At 58.0% G+C, this 16,107-nt stretch overlaps 3 protein-coding genes across 7 annotated transcripts; all 3 read right to left on the minus strand.

Moving 5' to 3' along the window:
- Positions 1-241: 241 nt before the first annotated feature.
- PAGR1 (PAXIP1 associated glutamate rich protein 1) lies at positions 242-5,869 on the minus strand. The gene is made up of 3 exons (XM_003418849.4): positions 4,960-5,869; positions 4,667-4,749; positions 242-677 (listed from the first exon to the last, which is right to left on the minus strand). The coding sequence occupies exons 1-3, from the start codon at positions 5,430-5,432 to the stop codon at positions 478-480; spliced, it is 756 nt and encodes a 251-aa protein (XP_003418897.2). The 5' UTR covers positions 5,433-5,869; the 3' UTR covers positions 242-477.
- A 1,407-nt stretch (positions 5,870-7,276) lies between these two features.
- On the minus strand, positions 7,277-9,698 carry PRRT2 (proline rich transmembrane protein 2). Of its 2 annotated transcripts, XM_010598510.2 has the most exons (3): positions 9,597-9,698; positions 7,948-8,918; positions 7,277-7,567 (listed from the first exon to the last, which is right to left on the minus strand). In XM_010598510.2, the coding sequence occupies exons 2-3, from the start codon at positions 8,851-8,853 to the stop codon at positions 7,373-7,375; spliced, it is 1,101 nt and encodes a 366-aa protein (XP_010596812.2). In that variant the 5' UTR covers positions 8,854-8,918; positions 9,597-9,698; the 3' UTR covers positions 7,277-7,372. The 2 variants fall into 2 exon arrangements, with proteins under 2 accessions (XP_010596812.2, XP_023414686.1); XM_023558918.2 differs by having other exon boundaries at positions 7,465-8,918.
- A 1,153-nt stretch (positions 9,699-10,851) lies between these two features.
- On the minus strand, positions 10,852-15,898 carry MAZ (MYC associated zinc finger protein). Of its 4 annotated transcripts, XM_064295833.1 has the most exons (7): positions 15,822-15,898; positions 15,096-15,182; positions 14,161-15,017; positions 13,695-13,758; positions 13,245-13,416; positions 12,258-12,482; positions 11,837-11,949 (listed from the first exon to the last, which is right to left on the minus strand). In XM_064295833.1, exons 1-6 carry the CDS (start codon positions 15,855-15,857, stop codon positions 12,280-12,282), a joined length of 1,419 nt encoding a protein of 472 aa, XP_064151903.1. In that variant the 5' UTR covers positions 15,858-15,898; the 3' UTR covers positions 11,837-11,949; positions 12,258-12,279. The 4 variants fall into 4 exon arrangements, with proteins under 4 accessions (XP_064151904.1, XP_064151902.1, XP_064151903.1 ...); XM_064295834.1 differs by lacking the exon at positions 12,258-12,482 and having other exon boundaries at positions 10,852-11,949; XM_064295831.1 differs by lacking the exon at positions 15,822-15,898 and having other exon boundaries at positions 15,096-15,326.
- Between the last annotated feature and the right edge of the window lie 209 nt (positions 15,899-16,107).

Consider the following 16,107-nt stretch of genomic DNA (forward strand, 5'->3'; position numbering starts at 1 on the left):
GGCTTCACTTCCTGCCCGGCAGTAGGCTTGGGCATTTAAAGGGCTGCCTCAGAGCTAGCTGGCAGTGCCGGCTGAGACTACGAAGGGTAGCAGGGTGCAAGACAAGAGGCAACTGCTGACTGAATTCACCTCTGACCCATTTGGCTTTAATTTCCCAAACTAAGTAAGTGCAAGTCTGCCTTTGCACCCACCTCTCACCCCCAAGTGTGGCCAACTGTCCAGGCTCAAGCCACAGCCCCTATTCTTAAGAGAAGATGTTGCATTCTTTTATTTCAGACTGAGGAAATTCAGCCCCAATCTCCAAATAGAAATAGAAAACATAAACACACACACAGACCCCTTTCTTCCTGCCAGGTACTTTGTTGGAAGCTTGGCATTTCTCTGCTCCGCCCGTGTTCCCTGCTGTCCAGGGCTGAGGAAGGAGGGCCCGGCCTCAGCAGGGGCGGACTCTGCCCCTGGAGGCAGGAGCAGCAGCCATCAGTATTTCCGCTGCCGGGGGAAGAGACTGCTCCCTGAGGACCGGACTGGGGGGCTGGAAGGGCTGGGGTCCTCTGAGTCCAGGCTGAAGAGGTCCCTGCCAGTGCGAAGAATTTGCTCCTCCAGCTTCTTGTGCCGCTTCATGTCTGAGAGGACCTTGTCCAGGCGGGCCTCCCGTTTCTGGCTCCGGGCTGAGCTTCCTGGAGTAGGGGAAGGTGAGACATGTGGAAGGGATTGTGGCAGTGGGCACTACACTTGCCTGCATCTTACTCATCACTTGGGGAGCTTGTTAAAAATACAGATTTCCAGGTCTCTGTCATGGAGATTCTGAGGTTTGGGTTTGGGCCTCAGAAGAGGTGGGCCATCAAGGACTCTCGAAGAGGGTGGTGGTGGTGCACCTGAAGTATGACAAGGCACTAGTAATGTGAAGATCAGGAAGAGCATCCCAGACAGAGGGAAGAGCATGTGCAAAGGCCCAAGGGCAGGAGCAAAGGAGAGTGAGAGCAGGGGGACAGGTGAGACAGAAGCAAAGAAGATGATGCAAGGCCTTACAGGCTGTGTAGAGAGTATAGATTTCTTACTCTATGTGGAATGGAAGCCTTAAGCTGAGAAGTGACATAGTTTATATTTTTAAAGTATTATTCTGGTTGCTGAGACTGGAGACAGGGAGACCAGCTAGGAGCTATGCAACCATCTTGTAAAGAGATGGTGGCAGACATAAACCAGAGACTATATCAGCTTGAGACCAGAAGAACCAGATGGTGCCTGGCTACAACCGATGACTGCCCTCACAGGGAACACAACAGAGAACCCCTGAGGTAGCAGGAGAGCAGTGCAATGCAAATTCTCGTAAAAAGACCAAACTTAATGGTCTGACCGAGACTAGAAAGACCCTGGTGGTCATGGCCCCCAGACCTTCTGTTGGCCCAGGACAGGAACCACTCCCAAAGCCAACTCTTCAGACAGAGATTGGACTGGACAATGGGATGAAGAGGGATGCTGGTGAGGGTGAGCTTCTTGGATCAGGTGGACACTTGAGACTATCTTGGCATCTCCTACCTGGAGGGGAGATGAGAGGGTAGAGGGGGTTAGAAGCTGGCGAAATGGACATGAAAAGAGTGGAGGTAGGGAGCGGGCTGTCTCATTAGGGGGAGAGCAACTGGGAGTATGTAGCAAGGTGTACATGAGTTTTTGTGTGAGAGACTGACTTGATTTGTAAACTTTCACTTAAAGCACAATAAAAATTTAAAAAAAATAAAAAAGAGATGGTGGCGACTTGGATGAGGAGAGGTGTTGAAGGTGGAGAAAAGTGGATGGACTTGGAAATGCTGGGGTGCAAAGTTAATAGCACTTCCTTGCTGCATGCTTGAATGCTGGGGTAACAGAAGAATGAAGAATGACTTCAAGGCTTTTGGCTTGAACTAGGTGGATATGGATTCTGGGAGAAATCTGAGGGGAGGTGTGGAGATGCCAGATTGTTGAGGAATCTGGAGTTCAGGTGAGAGATGAGGGTTAGAGATTTAAGTGATGTCTAAACCCACGGGCCTGGAAGATGGCCTGGAATAGAATACAGATGGAAGACTCAGCCCTGGGACAACCATCTTAAAATAAATAAAAAACAAAAAACTTTTTTAGGGAGTTTATTTAATAAATACTTCTAGCACTTATATGACGGGCACTTTTCTAAGTATCTTGTCTAAGGTCCCATAGCTAGTAAGGGACAGAGCTAGGAACTGTGCCCAGGCAATCGGGTCTCTGCTCTTAACTATCACGGAAGAGGTGAAGCAGAGAAAAAAAAAACAGCAAAGGTGACTGAGAAGGAGTAGTCAGTGAGGAAGGAGAGAACCAGGAGAATGATGGTCTGGAAGCAAAAAGAACAAAAGCAGTATTTCAAGAGTGCTGAGTGACATGAGAGACTGAGTGAGGTGAGGACAGAAGGAAAGCCCACGGGGTCTGGCAACTGTGTGGGTTACTGGTGACACTGCCAAGAGCAGTTTCAATGGAGTGAGCTTCAAAGCTGCTGTGAAGTGGCTTAAAGGAAAAGAGACAGTGACTGTAAACAACCCTTGAGAAATGTGATTATAAAAGGGAGAAAAAAGGGAGTCGCTGGCATTGGAGCACGTTCTTATACAATTATGAACAATCCAGCAGAATGCAACAGACCACTGATGGAGGAGGGAATGGACAGGATCCAGAACCTGGGTGGCTGGGCCTCTGCTGGGGGCGGGGCCCTCCACACAATAGGGCAGGCAGATGGATATGGGCTGGGAGATCTAGTAGCAAAATGTTAAGGTAGCATCTGTCTTATTCACTTTGCTGTCACAGTTAAGTATAAAGGAGACTATCGGCTGGTGCGGTAGGGACAAACAACAGTAGATACACAGTAAATGTAAAGAGAATGAAGTAGGAAACGATTATTTTAGACAGTGAAGATACACACATTCCATGTCAGAAAATGTAGTAAGGCTCATAATCAGTCTGTAGTCAGCGATCTAAAATGAGAGCAGTTAGCACACTTGTTTTTTTCCAGTAGTGCTGGGCTGCTCAGATGCAGGTAGGGACTAGTGGGGAGCTAGATATAAGCCAGGGCTTTGAACTGCTTAGTTCTGGTTCGAGCCCCTGCTGAGAATTTGCATTTCTATCAAGTTCCCAGACCACGCTAATGCTGCTGGCTAGGGACCAATTCTGAGAAATACTACTAGAACAGTGCTTCTCAAAATTTATTATACTTGAGAATCTCCTGGGGGATCTTGTTAAAATGTAGACTCTGATTCAGTGTATCTAGAGGAAACCAAACCCGTTGCTGTCAAGTCAATTCCGACCCATAGTGATCCTGTAGGACAGAGTAGAACTGCATCGTAGAGCTTCCAAGGAGGGCCTGGTGGCTTCAAACCGCTGACCCCTTGGTTAGCAGCCATAACACTTAACCATTATGCCACCAGGGTTTCCATATCTAAGGTACAAATGCAAATTCTCAGCAGGAGTTCCAACTGAAACAAATAGGTTCAAAGCTCTGATTTAAGTGGGATTGCCATTTTATTAAAGGAACTGCAAAGGAAAGAGAAAAGGTGCGGGAAATAAGAATGGTTGTAAGGGAGTGGTTATGAAGACAGACCTTGTATTCCCAGGTGGGTAAGGAGGGGATGGATGGTGAAGGACAAAGGTAGGGTGAACTGGTCAGCATGTCTGGAGCACAAGTACAAACTCACAGCATGAACCATAAGGATATTGAGTGGTTGCCCGTTAAGTGGGCCACTTGAAAGTGAGATTTCAAAGACAGCACAATGTTAGATGATAACCAGATTGAGAGCCTGTCCACAGTACCAAACTAGTTGTTGTCACAGTGACCCCGACCCTGCGTGTGTCAGTATAGAACTGTGCTCCACCCAGTAGGCAGTGGCTAAGAATGGAAGAAAAAAATCATCGGGAATTGAAGTGAGAGGCCAGGGGACTGGATGGATCATTCACGTGCATCCTGACATTATGGGGTTAATGGTGTCAGCATAGGAGAGGAAAGGAAGACTTGAGGAGAAGCTGAAACTGGCAAGGCTGGAGGATTGGTGAGATGACACCCAGAAGAAGGTGGGAATTATACCATCTTACATGAAATTCAAAAAGAATTGAGAGTTTTGAAAGGAGGAGAAATGCTTTGTAAGCGGCAATGAGGAACAAGGAGAGCAACAATTCCACCTCTAGGCCCTGAGGTGGGTGGGTTGCGTGAGAAAAGTTAGCCTTTACTTGAGAAGGATGAAAGAAAGCAGTGTCCATACTCAGTTTCAGGGAGACAGCCAGTTTCAGTTTGGGTAAGAAGGCCAATGTTCAGAGAAGATGAAGAGATGACGGAGGTTGAGATGATGGTAAGTTCTAAGAAGACATGTGGGGCGAGAAGTTGGGTCAGATTAGGAGATGTACGCAGTAGCACAGATGAACAGGAAGACTTGGACTTCTGAGAATATGGAGACAAAAAGTATGAGAAGTACAATGGAATTATCTGAGATGGACTCTTAAAGGAAGATATGGTATCAATCTAAACTAGAAGGATGGCACCACTGGGCAAGCCGTTCTCTCCTGTAGCCAGCTGTCTAACAACCAAGGCACCAAGCAAAGGTCTCTTTTAGGGAGACACTTCTTGGGTAACTGGGAGCAGAGACCCTTCACCTCCCCCCACAACTCTTTCTCTTGTCTGTACCTGGAGTTCGTCTCCGGTCAATCAGGGAGTCCTTTGGTGTCATTGGCTCGTCATCAAAGTCAAATTCCGTTGGCACGTGTGGTCTGGGACAGGTAGACAGCAAATAAAGGGTGAGGGTGGCCCCCCACAAACACCCACCCATGTGCTTCTCCCCAGCCTGCCTGCTGTTCCCCTCCTGCTCTCTTCCCTTCCTCCACTTTCCATGCTCCTGGGTCCCACTTTCTTTCCTTCCCTATTTCCCCCTGACATCAGAGGAGTAGCCCCAGGGACAAGGTGTAAAGGTTGGTCCTCACTTTTCTTCTTCTTCCTCTTTGGCCTCCGGCTCCTCATCTGATCGCTCCTCTTCGCTCTGGGCCTCAGGTGTGGGCGGCCGGCGGGGCAGGATCTCCGCCTGAAGCTCCAGGGTCCCGTGGGCAGCCAGCAGCTCATAAAGCCGCTGGATTTCGGAGGGCGGGGGCATCCAGGCCGCGGGCAGCTCTACCTCCTCATCGCTGCACGGCACGCACCAGTCCTCGGATTCTCCTTCTGCAGGCTCTTCCTGCAGGGCGCTGGGGGCTTCTTTCTGCGCCTTCTGGGCCCTAGGCCCTTCATCTTCGGCCTCCTCCTGGTCTCCTTCCCTCTCGTCCTCGGCCTTATCGGCCGGAGCAGGGGGACCTCCGGTGTCCTCCACGGCCAGAGCCTGGAGGCCGGAGGTCACCTCCCCTTCTTCAGAGAGAGGCGCCGCTGTGGTGGCCGCAGGGTCTCCATGACCCCGAGTAAGGGACATAAGCCACTAGGGAAGTGGCCCCGCGATGACAGGATACGCAGGGGTACTAACCCAGGGGTCCACCCCCAAGAGATACGACTCCCCAGAGATGGAGGCAATGTCTCTTCAACCAATCAGGCTCCGACAGCGGTCCCAGAAGTCAGACCGCGGATCCCCAGGAGGGGGCGCTCAGCTCCCCCCCACCAAGGACCCCGCCCCACGGACCCGATATTCCCGAGGGGCGGCAAAAACCACTTTTCGAGCCCGAGAGGGGAAAGAGAGTGGCAGGCCCACTGTCTCGTCTTCACACCGCCCTTCCCCACACCTAGACCGGGCGCCCTCTCTTCAGACCTCGCAGTTCGGGGACTCGCGACCTCTGCCGCGGTACGCGCCTGGAGCTAAGACCCGCCACCCCGGTGCGAAGGGTCACAGTACGCAGGCGCACAAAAACGGCGCAGGAGGCCCCGCCCTACGGAGCCACTTGGAAGAGGAAAGCTTGCACATGCGCAGAATAGGGGAACTCTGGTATGAAAGGCTTCGGCCCACAGTAAATATGGCCACCTGGAGGACGCATGCGCATATCACCGAGTAGCTCCACCCGCAGGGAGATAGTACTGCTGGCACCGTGGGCCGACACAAGGACCAACTGAGGCTTGAGGCGAGTCTCATGCAGTCTCCGTTTATTGGTGTTTCATACCCATGCAGCATCCGGCATACGAAAAGGGGGAATCAGTTTGATATATACGTATTAGGAATTCAAGTTCCCCCCACTTACTTTAAAAAAAAAAAAAAAAAAAAAAACCCGCCAACTCCGAATCGCGTCGTAGCTTCTGTCCCTGCCTCTCCTGTGGGCCGTCGTGTGCAGCAAACCTCCCTTGTTCTCTTAGAAAATAAATTATAGAGCTCCCCGCCCCCCCCCCCCCGGGAGCTTTGGTCCTATTTTTTGGATTCTTTCCTTACAAAGACGGGAATAACCTGAGCCCCGACGCCTTTAGAAACACACACACTGGAGTTAAAAAAAAAGCCCAGGTGGGGCGGGTCAACAAGATTGACCAGGGAAGCGTCAACTGCTGCGCCACTCCCTTCTCCCCTGTGCTTGTTCGGAAGGCGTGGTCGCCACCCTGCACATGCCCCCAGAAGTGGCCTGGCCGCTAACCCAACGACCCAGGAGGCGCCCTGGGGGCATCTGGGCCTGGGTGATCCCAGCAGAGAACAGTCGGAGCCCTGGGCCCCGGGTTAGGGGGCCCTTTCCAGACAACCCCCTTTCCCCCAGGCTAAGTGCTGGAGTTTTTGCAGAATAAACAGTGGCAAGAGGGTGGGAGGATGCTGAGGGAAGATGAGGAGGCAGGAAGAGGAAGGAGGTGGGGATGTGGAGAAGGAAGGGAATATGATAAAGGAGAGAAGAAGAAACGAATGCGGAAGATGCCAAGACAATGAAAGTTGGGTTGGGTGAGGGAGATGAGGGCACTGGTGGAGGTGCAGGGAGGCCGGCTAGGAGAAATGCAGGGAGGCTGAGAGAGTGTACAGAGTTTGGGAGATGTTCAGGGAGATTGACAGAAGTGCAGGGAGGTTTCAGAAATGCAGGGAGGGGAGGCCAAGAAGCTAGAGGGGATGCGGGCAGAAGTGCAGGGAGGCTGGAAACGGTGCAGGGAGAAGGGAGGCCTACAGTTGGCAGAGGAGCCTGGCAGGATGCAGGAGCAGGAAAGAAGCTGTAAACAAGGCCGCTCAGGCTCCCTTGGTCCCTATGGGTGGGGGCCAGGGCCATCAACTGGGCTCCCCCGAAGGGAGGGATGGACCCAAGGCAGCTCCCAACAGGAAGAAAAGTCTTGGAAGGCAGGGTAGAGCCCCTCACTTATACACTGTGGGAAAGGAGAGGGAGGGACATACGGTGGGGGGTGGTAGAGACAAGGAGAGACAAAGGAGAAGTAGGGAGGACAGACAGGAGAGAGCAGGGACAGGAGTTAGTAAAGCTGCCCTTGCCAACCCTTCCATTCCTTCCCGCCTGGCCCAGACCCCCACTCACCGCCTAAGTTGATGACGCAGGAGGCGATGATGATGAGGACCCCCCCTACCAGCGCCACGATGCTTAAGAGCTTGGCCACGCGGCCCAAACGCTGGGCCCCATCCACGTCCCCCTGCTGCAGGCTGTTCCGGGACTGGGGTTAGGGTGAGGGTGGGGACCAAGGCCCAGGTCAGGAGAAGCCCGCCCCGGCAGAGATCAGGTGAAAGAGTCATCCAGTAGGCCGGCCCCGTGGACAGTGATTAAGGGAGGAAGATTGGAAGATTGGGGGGGGGGGGGCACAGGTCAGCAAGGATGTGTAAAACATAAGCCTTGACATCCCTCCCAACCGAAGGGGCAGGGGAGTGGTGGCTCAAGGTAAGTTCCTGGGAAAACCAAGCAAAGCCCCAGTAAATGGGGAGGTGAGATCCATGCAGAGAGGGGAGGGAAGGCAAAGCCACTCCTGGGGCTCTGTCCCCATGCTGGCAGGAAGCTGGGAGCCATAGGAGACCTGGGCCAGGGTCCCGCGGGGCTCACCATGACGGCATAAGCGAAGGCCACGATGTTGACAGGCCACATAGGGCAGAAGCAGGACAGGATGGCGAGGATGATGTAGTCCCGAGGTTTCTGGGAGCCTTCACCCCCCTCCACCCCAGGCCCCACCAGCTGGGAGCTGGGGTGGCGGCTCAGGCTACCTCGGGGAGATCCTGGATGCCCACTGTGAACCTTTCCCATTCGGTCCTCCTCAACCAGCTGCTGCAGCACACGAGGGGGAGCCCCATTGGCTGGGGGGGTTTTGGTTGAAGGTGGTGAGTGAGCCTGGGAAGCTGGACCCTCTTCCCCATCACCAGCCTGAAGAGGGACCACTGCCCCATTCTCCTGCTTTTCTCCCATACTCTCTGTCAGGGCCTCGGGGCTTGGGTCCTCCTGGGTAGGGGGCTCTGTCTGGAGAGCTGGCTTGGGGGTGGGCTGGGAACCTGTCTGGGGGTCTGGCTGAGGTTCTAACTGCATGTCCTGTTGGGGAGCAGACTCTGAAACTGGCTCAGGTGGGGCTGCAGACTCCAGCTCGGTGGACCCTTGGCCTGCAGTGGCCTCTTTGCTCTCCTCTGATTTGGATGTTAGGTCTTGGCATGCTTCTTCCGGGCTGGAGCTGGCCTTTGATTTCCCTCCTGGGCTTGAGCTGAGGTCTGTGGCCTGGGCTGTTTCTGGGTCTCCAGCCGGGGTCTCTTTGGTTTCCGGAGCCAGCCCAGCCTTGGGCTCTGAGTCTACCGGGGCCCCACTGGTGTCTGGGTCTGGCTGCTTGGCCTCTGGCTCATCTGGGACCCCAGCTGGGGCCTGGGGAGGGCCAGTTTCAGCTTCAGGATGACCAGCCCCTTCTCCCTGGGTTTGGGGACCGTCTGTGACCCCCTTCATCTCAGAGCCCTCAGAGCTGCTGGCTGCCATCTTGAGATGGGAGAGGGGAGAGGGCCCCTGTGGGGAGGATGGAGCAGCAGAGACAGCAGCAAATCCTGCAAGAGGAGGAAACAGGTTTGGTGTGAGGAGGGAAGAGGTGGCCAGGTCTCAGCACTGACAGCCCAAGAGGGCCATGCTCCTGTCTCAGGGCCAGCTTTGGGCTGTCTGGGGAGAGGAAAGAGTTGTGGTTTCTTCTGCCTTGGGTGGGATATCCCTGGGAGGGGGGTGCTCCCCTCAAAGTCTGTTCTTTTTGGAGAGCCCTGGGAACATTAACCCTTTTGTGAACAGGACTCTCCCCATGGTCTCTTCCTGGGTTCACCCCAGCAAGATCCGGACTCGGATACTAATAGATGCCCCAGCAGCCCAAATCAACGAGCTGTGCCGACACACGGAAACTCCGACAGGCAGACTGAGCAGAGGAACATTCCACTCTTTCTGCATCTTCCCCTCCTCCCTGGGCGCCCAGGCGGTGCGGTTTTCTTGCTGCGTGTTGGGAGCGCAGGCACCTCCGCCCCTCCCCGGGAGACCTGGGCATCTCTTCCAAGCCCCTTCCCAGACCCTCTCTCTGGGATTCCCTCGCTCCCGGCGGGTCGGTACCTTCTCCTCCCCTTGGTGCGGCGGGCCCAGCACCACCAAGCCCGCCCGCCAGGCACCCGCATTCCGGTGCAGCCACCCTGATGCCCAATGTCTGTCGGTCCACTCCTACCCGCAGCTTCAGTCAGTTACCGTCTCACCTCGACGCCGGTCTCCGGGATGCTCCCGCCGCCGCGCCGTTGCAGCAGCCGCAGCCGGGGAGGGAGCAAGGCAGCAAGCAAGCGAGGGAGGGAGGCGGCGGGTCTTCCCTCCTCTCCCCTCGCGTCTGCTCGTCCCCTCCTCTTCGGTCCCCTCCCCTGCGCTCTGCCGCCTTGCACCGCCCCCGCCCCTCGCACGCCTCCCGCCCCTCCCAGACGGCCCCAGGGATCCACGCGTGCCTGGCCCCGCGTTACCTGGGCAACCGGCCGGGGGACCACTTGTGCCCCCTCCCTGCCCCTTCCCACGCGCGCCTCTGGGGGCGCCCCTTTCCCAGGCCCCCGGCCCCTCCCGCTAACGGTCACCAGGGGTCCTGGCAGAGGCAGGGGGCTAGGGGAAACGGAGAAGGCTCTGCGAGAGACGGAACCAGTGAAGCAGGCAGGCCCCCGTGGAGGCACCCCATGAGCATAAGGAGGGGACCGGAGATAGGGGAAAGCTTGGAGAGGCTGCAGAAGAGCAGGGTGGGGTTTCAAGAGAAGGGAGCCTGCAGAACAGGAAGTCCCTCCACACCCAAGGAAGCAGCAGCAGAAACGGGCTCTAGAAAGCTCAAGCAAGTCTGGAAGGGGCAGAGTAAGGACTGGGAAGGAAATTCGTAGAAGCAGGGTAGAGACTGCAGGTCAGCCTCGACCCCCTGGACGGGGCTACAGGACGAGGAGCGGCATAAACGGAGAGTGACCAGGCAGTTTGGACCATGCCAAGAACGAGGGGGCGAGTGGGGAAAAGTGCAGTTATTTTCAACTTCACTGCTCACAGTTTAGTAGCTCAGACTTCCTCCACCTTTCTGCAGCGCCAGCATCCACCATCACCTTTCAGGGCCTTTAAGGGTGTGCAGGTATTTGTCTGGGGCTTGGTTGGGGTTCTAAGCCACAGGCAGTGGGCATGGATGGGAGAACTAAGAGCAGCATTTTCATCCAGCAGCTGTTTGGTTGCTAGCCAGGGCCTCTTCAAACCTCCAGTAGGTATTCTGGGCCTGTCCAGATTGGGAATTCCCCAGAGACCTGGGAGTCCTGGAACTTGCTCTCCACAGCCACTGGAGCCTTGGCCCCACCCTGAATCTGGACTGCAGTCACTGGAGTCTCCTCTGGGGAGGGAGGAGCCAGAGCCCCAGAGCAAAGCTAGGACTGAGACCACATCAAGCAGAAAGAAACCCCTTGGGGTGGAGACAGGGGGCTTACTGAGGGCAATTCATTCAACCCAGAGTCAGGTTTTTATTTAAAATTTATTGTAATGGGGTCTGCGCAAAGGGAGGGGGGAGGAGGGTAGGGAACATGCAGGGGACACAGGAACACGATGACATGGTCAGGGCCACAGCTTCTGAAGTGGGGAGGAGGGATGAAAAAAAAAAAAAGGCCAGGGCTGGAGCTGGGGTGGAAGAGGGAAGGGGGAGCCACTGTAGCTGTATTCCCCCACTCCCAGGAAGCACCTCTAGTCCCTGGATTCCCCCCCTTACCCTGGCCCCCTTAAGATTCCATCTCTTGTCCTGCCTCTGGCCCTAGTGGCTCCTTCCTTTGCTCCCCTAGACTTTTTTTTCCCCCTGACAGATTCTCAAGCAGGGGTGCTGTTCAGGGCCTGACCCCAAACATCTCCACCTTATGAAGGTACAACCTTTGACTTGCCCGTTTCTGCCCCTTCTCAAACCTTGCCTTGTTTCATCTGGGACAGAATCTTTGATTCCCCTCCTTTCCCTCCTCCCTCCCCCTGGGAGGAAAAAAAAAAAAAAGCACCAACTCCCCAGGGAGGGACAGCAGACAGTAGTGGGGGAGTGAACTGGAGGAGAGCAAGAAGGACCATTGAGGGAAAAGGCTCTCAAATCCCTGGGAGAGCAGGGCAGGGGATTACAGAGAGGAGAGGGGGTGAGGGCAGTGACCACTCCTGTCCTCTGCCACCCCTGCCCACTGTCCAAGGGACTTCAACACAACCGAGGGGCAAGTGTGTATGGGGTCAGGTCTGACAAGAAAGGAGCAGGAGAAACAAATCGTTAAAACCTAGTGAATTCCCCTAAGAAAACATGTCTTCTTCCTCCTTTCCTTCTGGAGGCTCCTTGGTTGGTGGGGGAAGTATCCAGGAGTTGGTGGGAAAAGGGGGGAAGAGGAGAGGGTATCAAGGGGCTTTCCTCCACTCTCTCCCCCCACCAACTTGGAGCTCACCAGGGCTGGGAGGGAAGTGGCTGAGAGCTCACAGGCACCCCCTCAGCCCCTGAGAGGGAGCCCACAGCTGTGGGAGGGGCTGCCACTGCCGCTGCTGCAGCTGCTGCTGCTGCTGCTGCCGCTGCTGCCATTGGACAGACCTCACCAGTACCTGCAATGAGAGATACCAGGATTATCAGTGTGGTCTGAAAGCAAGAGCCTTGCTCCTTGCCCAGACTCTTTCCCAGGCTCCCTCCCCTGGGACACAGCCGTTGCTTACTTCCTGTTTGGTCCCCAGAGGCTGCAGCCTACATCCTTACCTAGATAGAGCGGTTCTCCTGAAGGTCCTCCCTGTCCCAGAAGTATCCCTAACCTGGGTGATGGATGGGCTTCCCTGGCCTTCCTGCGATCCCCTATTGGGCCCTTTGAGCCCCCTTGTCCCACACACCCTACCCCCTCCAGCCATGCCCCACGCCTTGCCTGGTGGGTGCGGGGGTCCCCCTCAGCAGGTGGGCTGTGGCTGGGGGGCATCTCCCGGGACAGGGGGGGCGGCCCCCCCCAGATGGGTCTGCATGTGGCCGGCCAGCTGGGCAGGGGTCTTGCAGTGCACGCTGCACAGCTTGCACAGGATGCGGTCAGCCCGCGGGGCCTGGAGCCCATGGTCCTTCACCGCGTGGATGCGCAGGTATGCTGCTGTGGTGAAGCCTATGGGGGGGGGGGTGGATTCGGGTGGGGGGGTGGGGGTCAGCCAGGTGGAGACCCCAGAGACGGGGCTGTTCTCCTAGGCTGGGGACACCCTCCTCAGATGGCCCTGTCCTCCTCCCACTCCATCCTTGGTAGCCTGGGGCCAACTATTCTACTGGGGCTGGTGGGGCATAACCCCTCCCTGAGCTTGGGGCTTTGGTGCCCACAGAACCCATTCTCTGTGTCTGAGAGCTCTCTCCTGGTCTGACAAGACTCTGATACCTAGCTACTAAGGTAGCTGACCCTCAGCAGAGACGGCTGTGTCCCCTCCTTCCAGTGTCCCATATTCTTAGCCCAGTTATTCCGTCAATAAGTGACTATTTAAAAGCAGCTTTCTCTGCTACTGGGGTAGGGTTAAACCCCTGCCAACCTACTCCGTTTGTTGTAGAGGCTGGAGACAAGAACTTGTGCCTGTATGATTGAAAACTTGTCTTTCAACCCTTGGGAACTGGCTCTCTTCCTCAAAGCAGCTGTGTCCCACTGCCATTCTCCCCATCCACCCCCAGGAGACTGGCTTTTTTTGGTAGATCATCTTCTCCAGCCACGACCTCTCAAAACTTAATGATGTTCACTCACCCCAATGTTACTTCATTTGTTTCCTAAAGGGCTCTAGCTGATGCCATGAGCTCTTGGTTACAGCACTCTAACCCACATCTATGAAAGACCACTGACTTCTGTCCCCACCCTTTGTCCCTGGCCCTTCCAGCATCCCTCAACATGTACCTTTGTTGCAGAGCTCACAGACATGGTGAGGGCCCTGGCTGTGCACCTTCATGTGGTCCGAAATATAAGCGGAGCTCAGCATCTTGCCACACACGTGACATGGCACCTTCTCCTCGTGTCGTACTGTGTGTGCCCGGAGTCGATCCTTCGTAGCGAAAGCTGCCTCACATTTCTGGGGAGGGGGGAGGGGCGTGGGGGGATGTCACAGGAGAGTTAAAGCTTGGGGGAGTGGGGAAAGGGGGGCAAGAGGTTAAAGGAATCAGAGCCTTGGGGATCTTTGATCTGTAGAAAATGGGAGTGAGATGAAGAGGTCTTGAAGAAGGAAGGAGAAAATGGAGTGAAAAGGCAAAAAGAAGAGAGAGAAAAAGGGGGTCTGAGAGGCTGAACTCAGACAGCTACAATGAGGATCAAAACCATGAAAACCAAGACAGGAGAAGGTGGGCTTCCTACCTCACATTTGAATGGCCGTTCTGTTGAGTGCACTTGTCTGACGTGACTGTTGAGGTGATCCGGCCTGGGGATACGTGGGGGTTGGGGTTAGGGCCAGGGCCCTACAGTGAGCGGGTACCCCAAATCTTCCAACTTAGTACGACAATCTCTTCCAAAGATCCCTGCGCTTTCTCCTGAAGCCCGGGGCTCCGGAGTCCTAGTTCAACAGGAAACCCCTCCCCTCGAGCGGGATTCCTCCTCCTCCTCCCACTCAAAGCTTTCCTTCAACCCAAGAACCCACCTCCTTTGCTAAGTACCACCCCCTGCTCCCTGGTAACCAGGAGAGGCCTTCTTCCCTCCTCCCTGGGAGTGGCTCCCGGTCTCCATCCTCAGGAGAGTCTCCTCCCTCCCTGCCAGCCAAGGCCAGGCCACCTCCGTTGCCCGTCCCTCCCTCCCGGCCAAGTGGGCGGCTGCAGCCCGTGCACACCGGGAGAAGCTCTTGCCACAGTGGGAGCAGTTGTAGGGCTTGTGTACAGCGCCGTCATGTGAGCGCACGTGGTAGCTCATGCGGTCCTTGCGCTTGAAGCGCTGCTGGCACACCGGGCACTGGTAGGGCTTCTCGTCCGAGTGCGACAGCTTGTGTCGGTTCAGGTGGTAGACGTCGCGGAAAGCCTTGCCGCACATCTCGCAGGCGTGGTTCTTTCGAATGCGCTTCCCCGAGGCAGTGGTGGTCACCACGCCGCCGGCGGCCACTGCGGCCGCTCCGCCGCCAGCGCCCGCCTCTCCCCCTCCCCCGCCGGCTCCGCTCAGCTGGGGCACGCTCAGAAGGCTCAGGGGCACCATGGTGGGCATCTTCATAGCGCCCGAAGGGACCCGGCCGGCCTTGGCTCCCGTGTGGATGGCCTCGTGCCTCCGGAGATTGTAGCCGTTCTTGAACTCCTTCGCACACAGGGCGCAGATGTAGGGCCCCTTGCTCTTTGTCTTCTTCTCCAGGGCAGACACGACGGGGGCTACAGCGACCGTCGAGGTCGGGGCTACGACGGCGGTGGCCGCGCCTGCTGCGATGGTGGTGGCAGAGGCGGGGGGCGCGGCCTCGGCAGCGGGCGCCGACACGGGCGGGGGCGGCGGAGGGGGTGCCGGGGGCTGCTTCAGGGCCGCTGTGTCCACAGTGGAGGCGGCGGCCGGTGCCGGGGGCGCGGTGGCGACCGCGGCTGCCGCGGCAGCAGCTGCAGCGGCGGCAGCGGCCGCGGCCGACTCCTGGGCGGCGGCGAGAACCGGGAGCAAGTCCACCTGGAGGGGCTCGGCCGCCGGGGCCTGGGGGGTGGGCGGGGGCGCCGGGGCGGCCTGCGAAGACAAGGCGCCGTGTGGGCCGCGGCCGCGGGTCGGCGCCCTCCCGGCCCGCCACGGCCGGCCCCTACTCACCTGGAATGGACTCTGGGCGCAGCCCTGGGAGGCAAAGAAGCGGGACTGGAGCTCAGCCCCGACCTGCAGGGGGTTCTGGGCGTGACCCTGAGGTGGCGGGAAGGAGTTCATGAGGCCGCCCACCCCCCGGGAGTCCAGGCCCAGCACGGGGAAGGGGGGGGCCAGCAGCGTGCACGGGAACACGGGGAACATGGCCTCGGCCGCGGCGGGGCCTGCGGGGCTCAGCGGGGGCCGGGGGCACGGGTCGCGCGGGGCCCGGGCTCAGGGCGCCGCCCCCGGCCGGCCGGGCTGGGCCGCGCCGAACGCATGGCCCGCGCGGGCCGCCCCGCCGCCCGCGCACCCCGGCCGGCGGGAGGGAGGGAAGGAGGGCGTCTTGTGGGCCGCGGAGCGCGGCGGCGACGGCGGCGGCGACGCCCCCTGGGTGGGGGCGGGAGGCCCCGCGGGGCCGGGGGCCGGGGGGCCGGGGGCGGGGGCCCAGGCGGCGGTGGCGGCGGCGGCGGCGGTTGGAGCCTGGCGGGGCGGGGTGGGGGGAGCGAGGGAGCAGCCTCGGCCCCCGCCGCGCGCGCGCCCAGCCGGCGCCTCGGGGAGGGCGGGGGAGGGCGCGAGGGAGGGAGGGGGACAGCTGCGCGCGCACCGGGCGCGCGGAGGGGGGGTGGGACGGGAGGGAGGGCGGGCAGGAGGGGGTGTGGGAAGTGGGGATGAGGGGCGGGGGGAGGGGGTTGTTACCTGGAAGATGAAGCTGCTCCAGTTGCCGGGATCCATGGCGGAGGGAGGGAGGGAGGTGGCTCGAGCTCACCCTGGGGCGGGAGGAGGAGGAGGCGGCGGTGGGGGAGGGGAGCCCAGGGAGGAGGCGCGCGGGGCGGGCGCGAGGGGGGAAGGAGGAGGAGGGTGGGGGGAGCGGAACACTGCGCGCGGGGAGGGCGGGCGGGGGGCGCGAGGACACACAAGAGGCTGGAGCGGGCGCGAGCGCGGGCGCGCGCGAGGCCAGCGGGAGGGGGCAGGCTCGAGAGGG

The sequence above is a fragment of the Loxodonta africana genome, chromosome 12 (assembly GCF_030014295.1).
Source record: "Loxodonta africana isolate mLoxAfr1 chromosome 12, mLoxAfr1.hap2, whole genome shotgun sequence".
Classification (NCBI taxonomy): Eukaryota; Metazoa; Chordata; class Mammalia; order Proboscidea; family Elephantidae; genus Loxodonta; species Loxodonta africana.

Coding starts and splice junctions, on each gene's coding strand:
- PRRT2 (XM_023558918.2), bottom strand. CDS start 8,853: ATGGCAGCCAGCAGCTCTGAGGGCTCTGAGATGAAGGGGGTCACAGAC.
- MAZ (XM_064295831.1), bottom strand. CDS start 15,287: ATGTTCCCCGTGTTCCCGTGCACGCTGCTGGCCCCCCCCTTCCCCGTG. Junction 15,018..15,095: donor GCGCCCAGAGTCCATTCCAG/GTGAGTAGGGGC, acceptor TTGTCTTCGCAG/GCCGCCCCGGCGCCCCCGCC. Junction 13,417..13,694: donor AACGGCCATTCAAATGTGAG/GTAGGAAGCCCA, acceptor CCCCCTCCCCAG/AAATGTGAGGCAGCTTTCGC.
- PAGR1 (XM_003418849.4), bottom strand. CDS start 5,432: ATGTCCCTTACTCGGGGTCATGGAGACCCTGCGGCCACCACAGCGGCG. Junction 4,750..4,959: donor AAAGAGGAAGAAGAAGAAAA/GTGAGGACCAAC, acceptor TACCTGTCCCAG/ACCACACGTGCCAACGGAAT. Junction 678..4,666: donor TGACCGGAGACGAACTCCAG/GTACAGACAAGA, acceptor CCCCTACTCCAG/GAAGCTCAGCCCGGAGCCAG.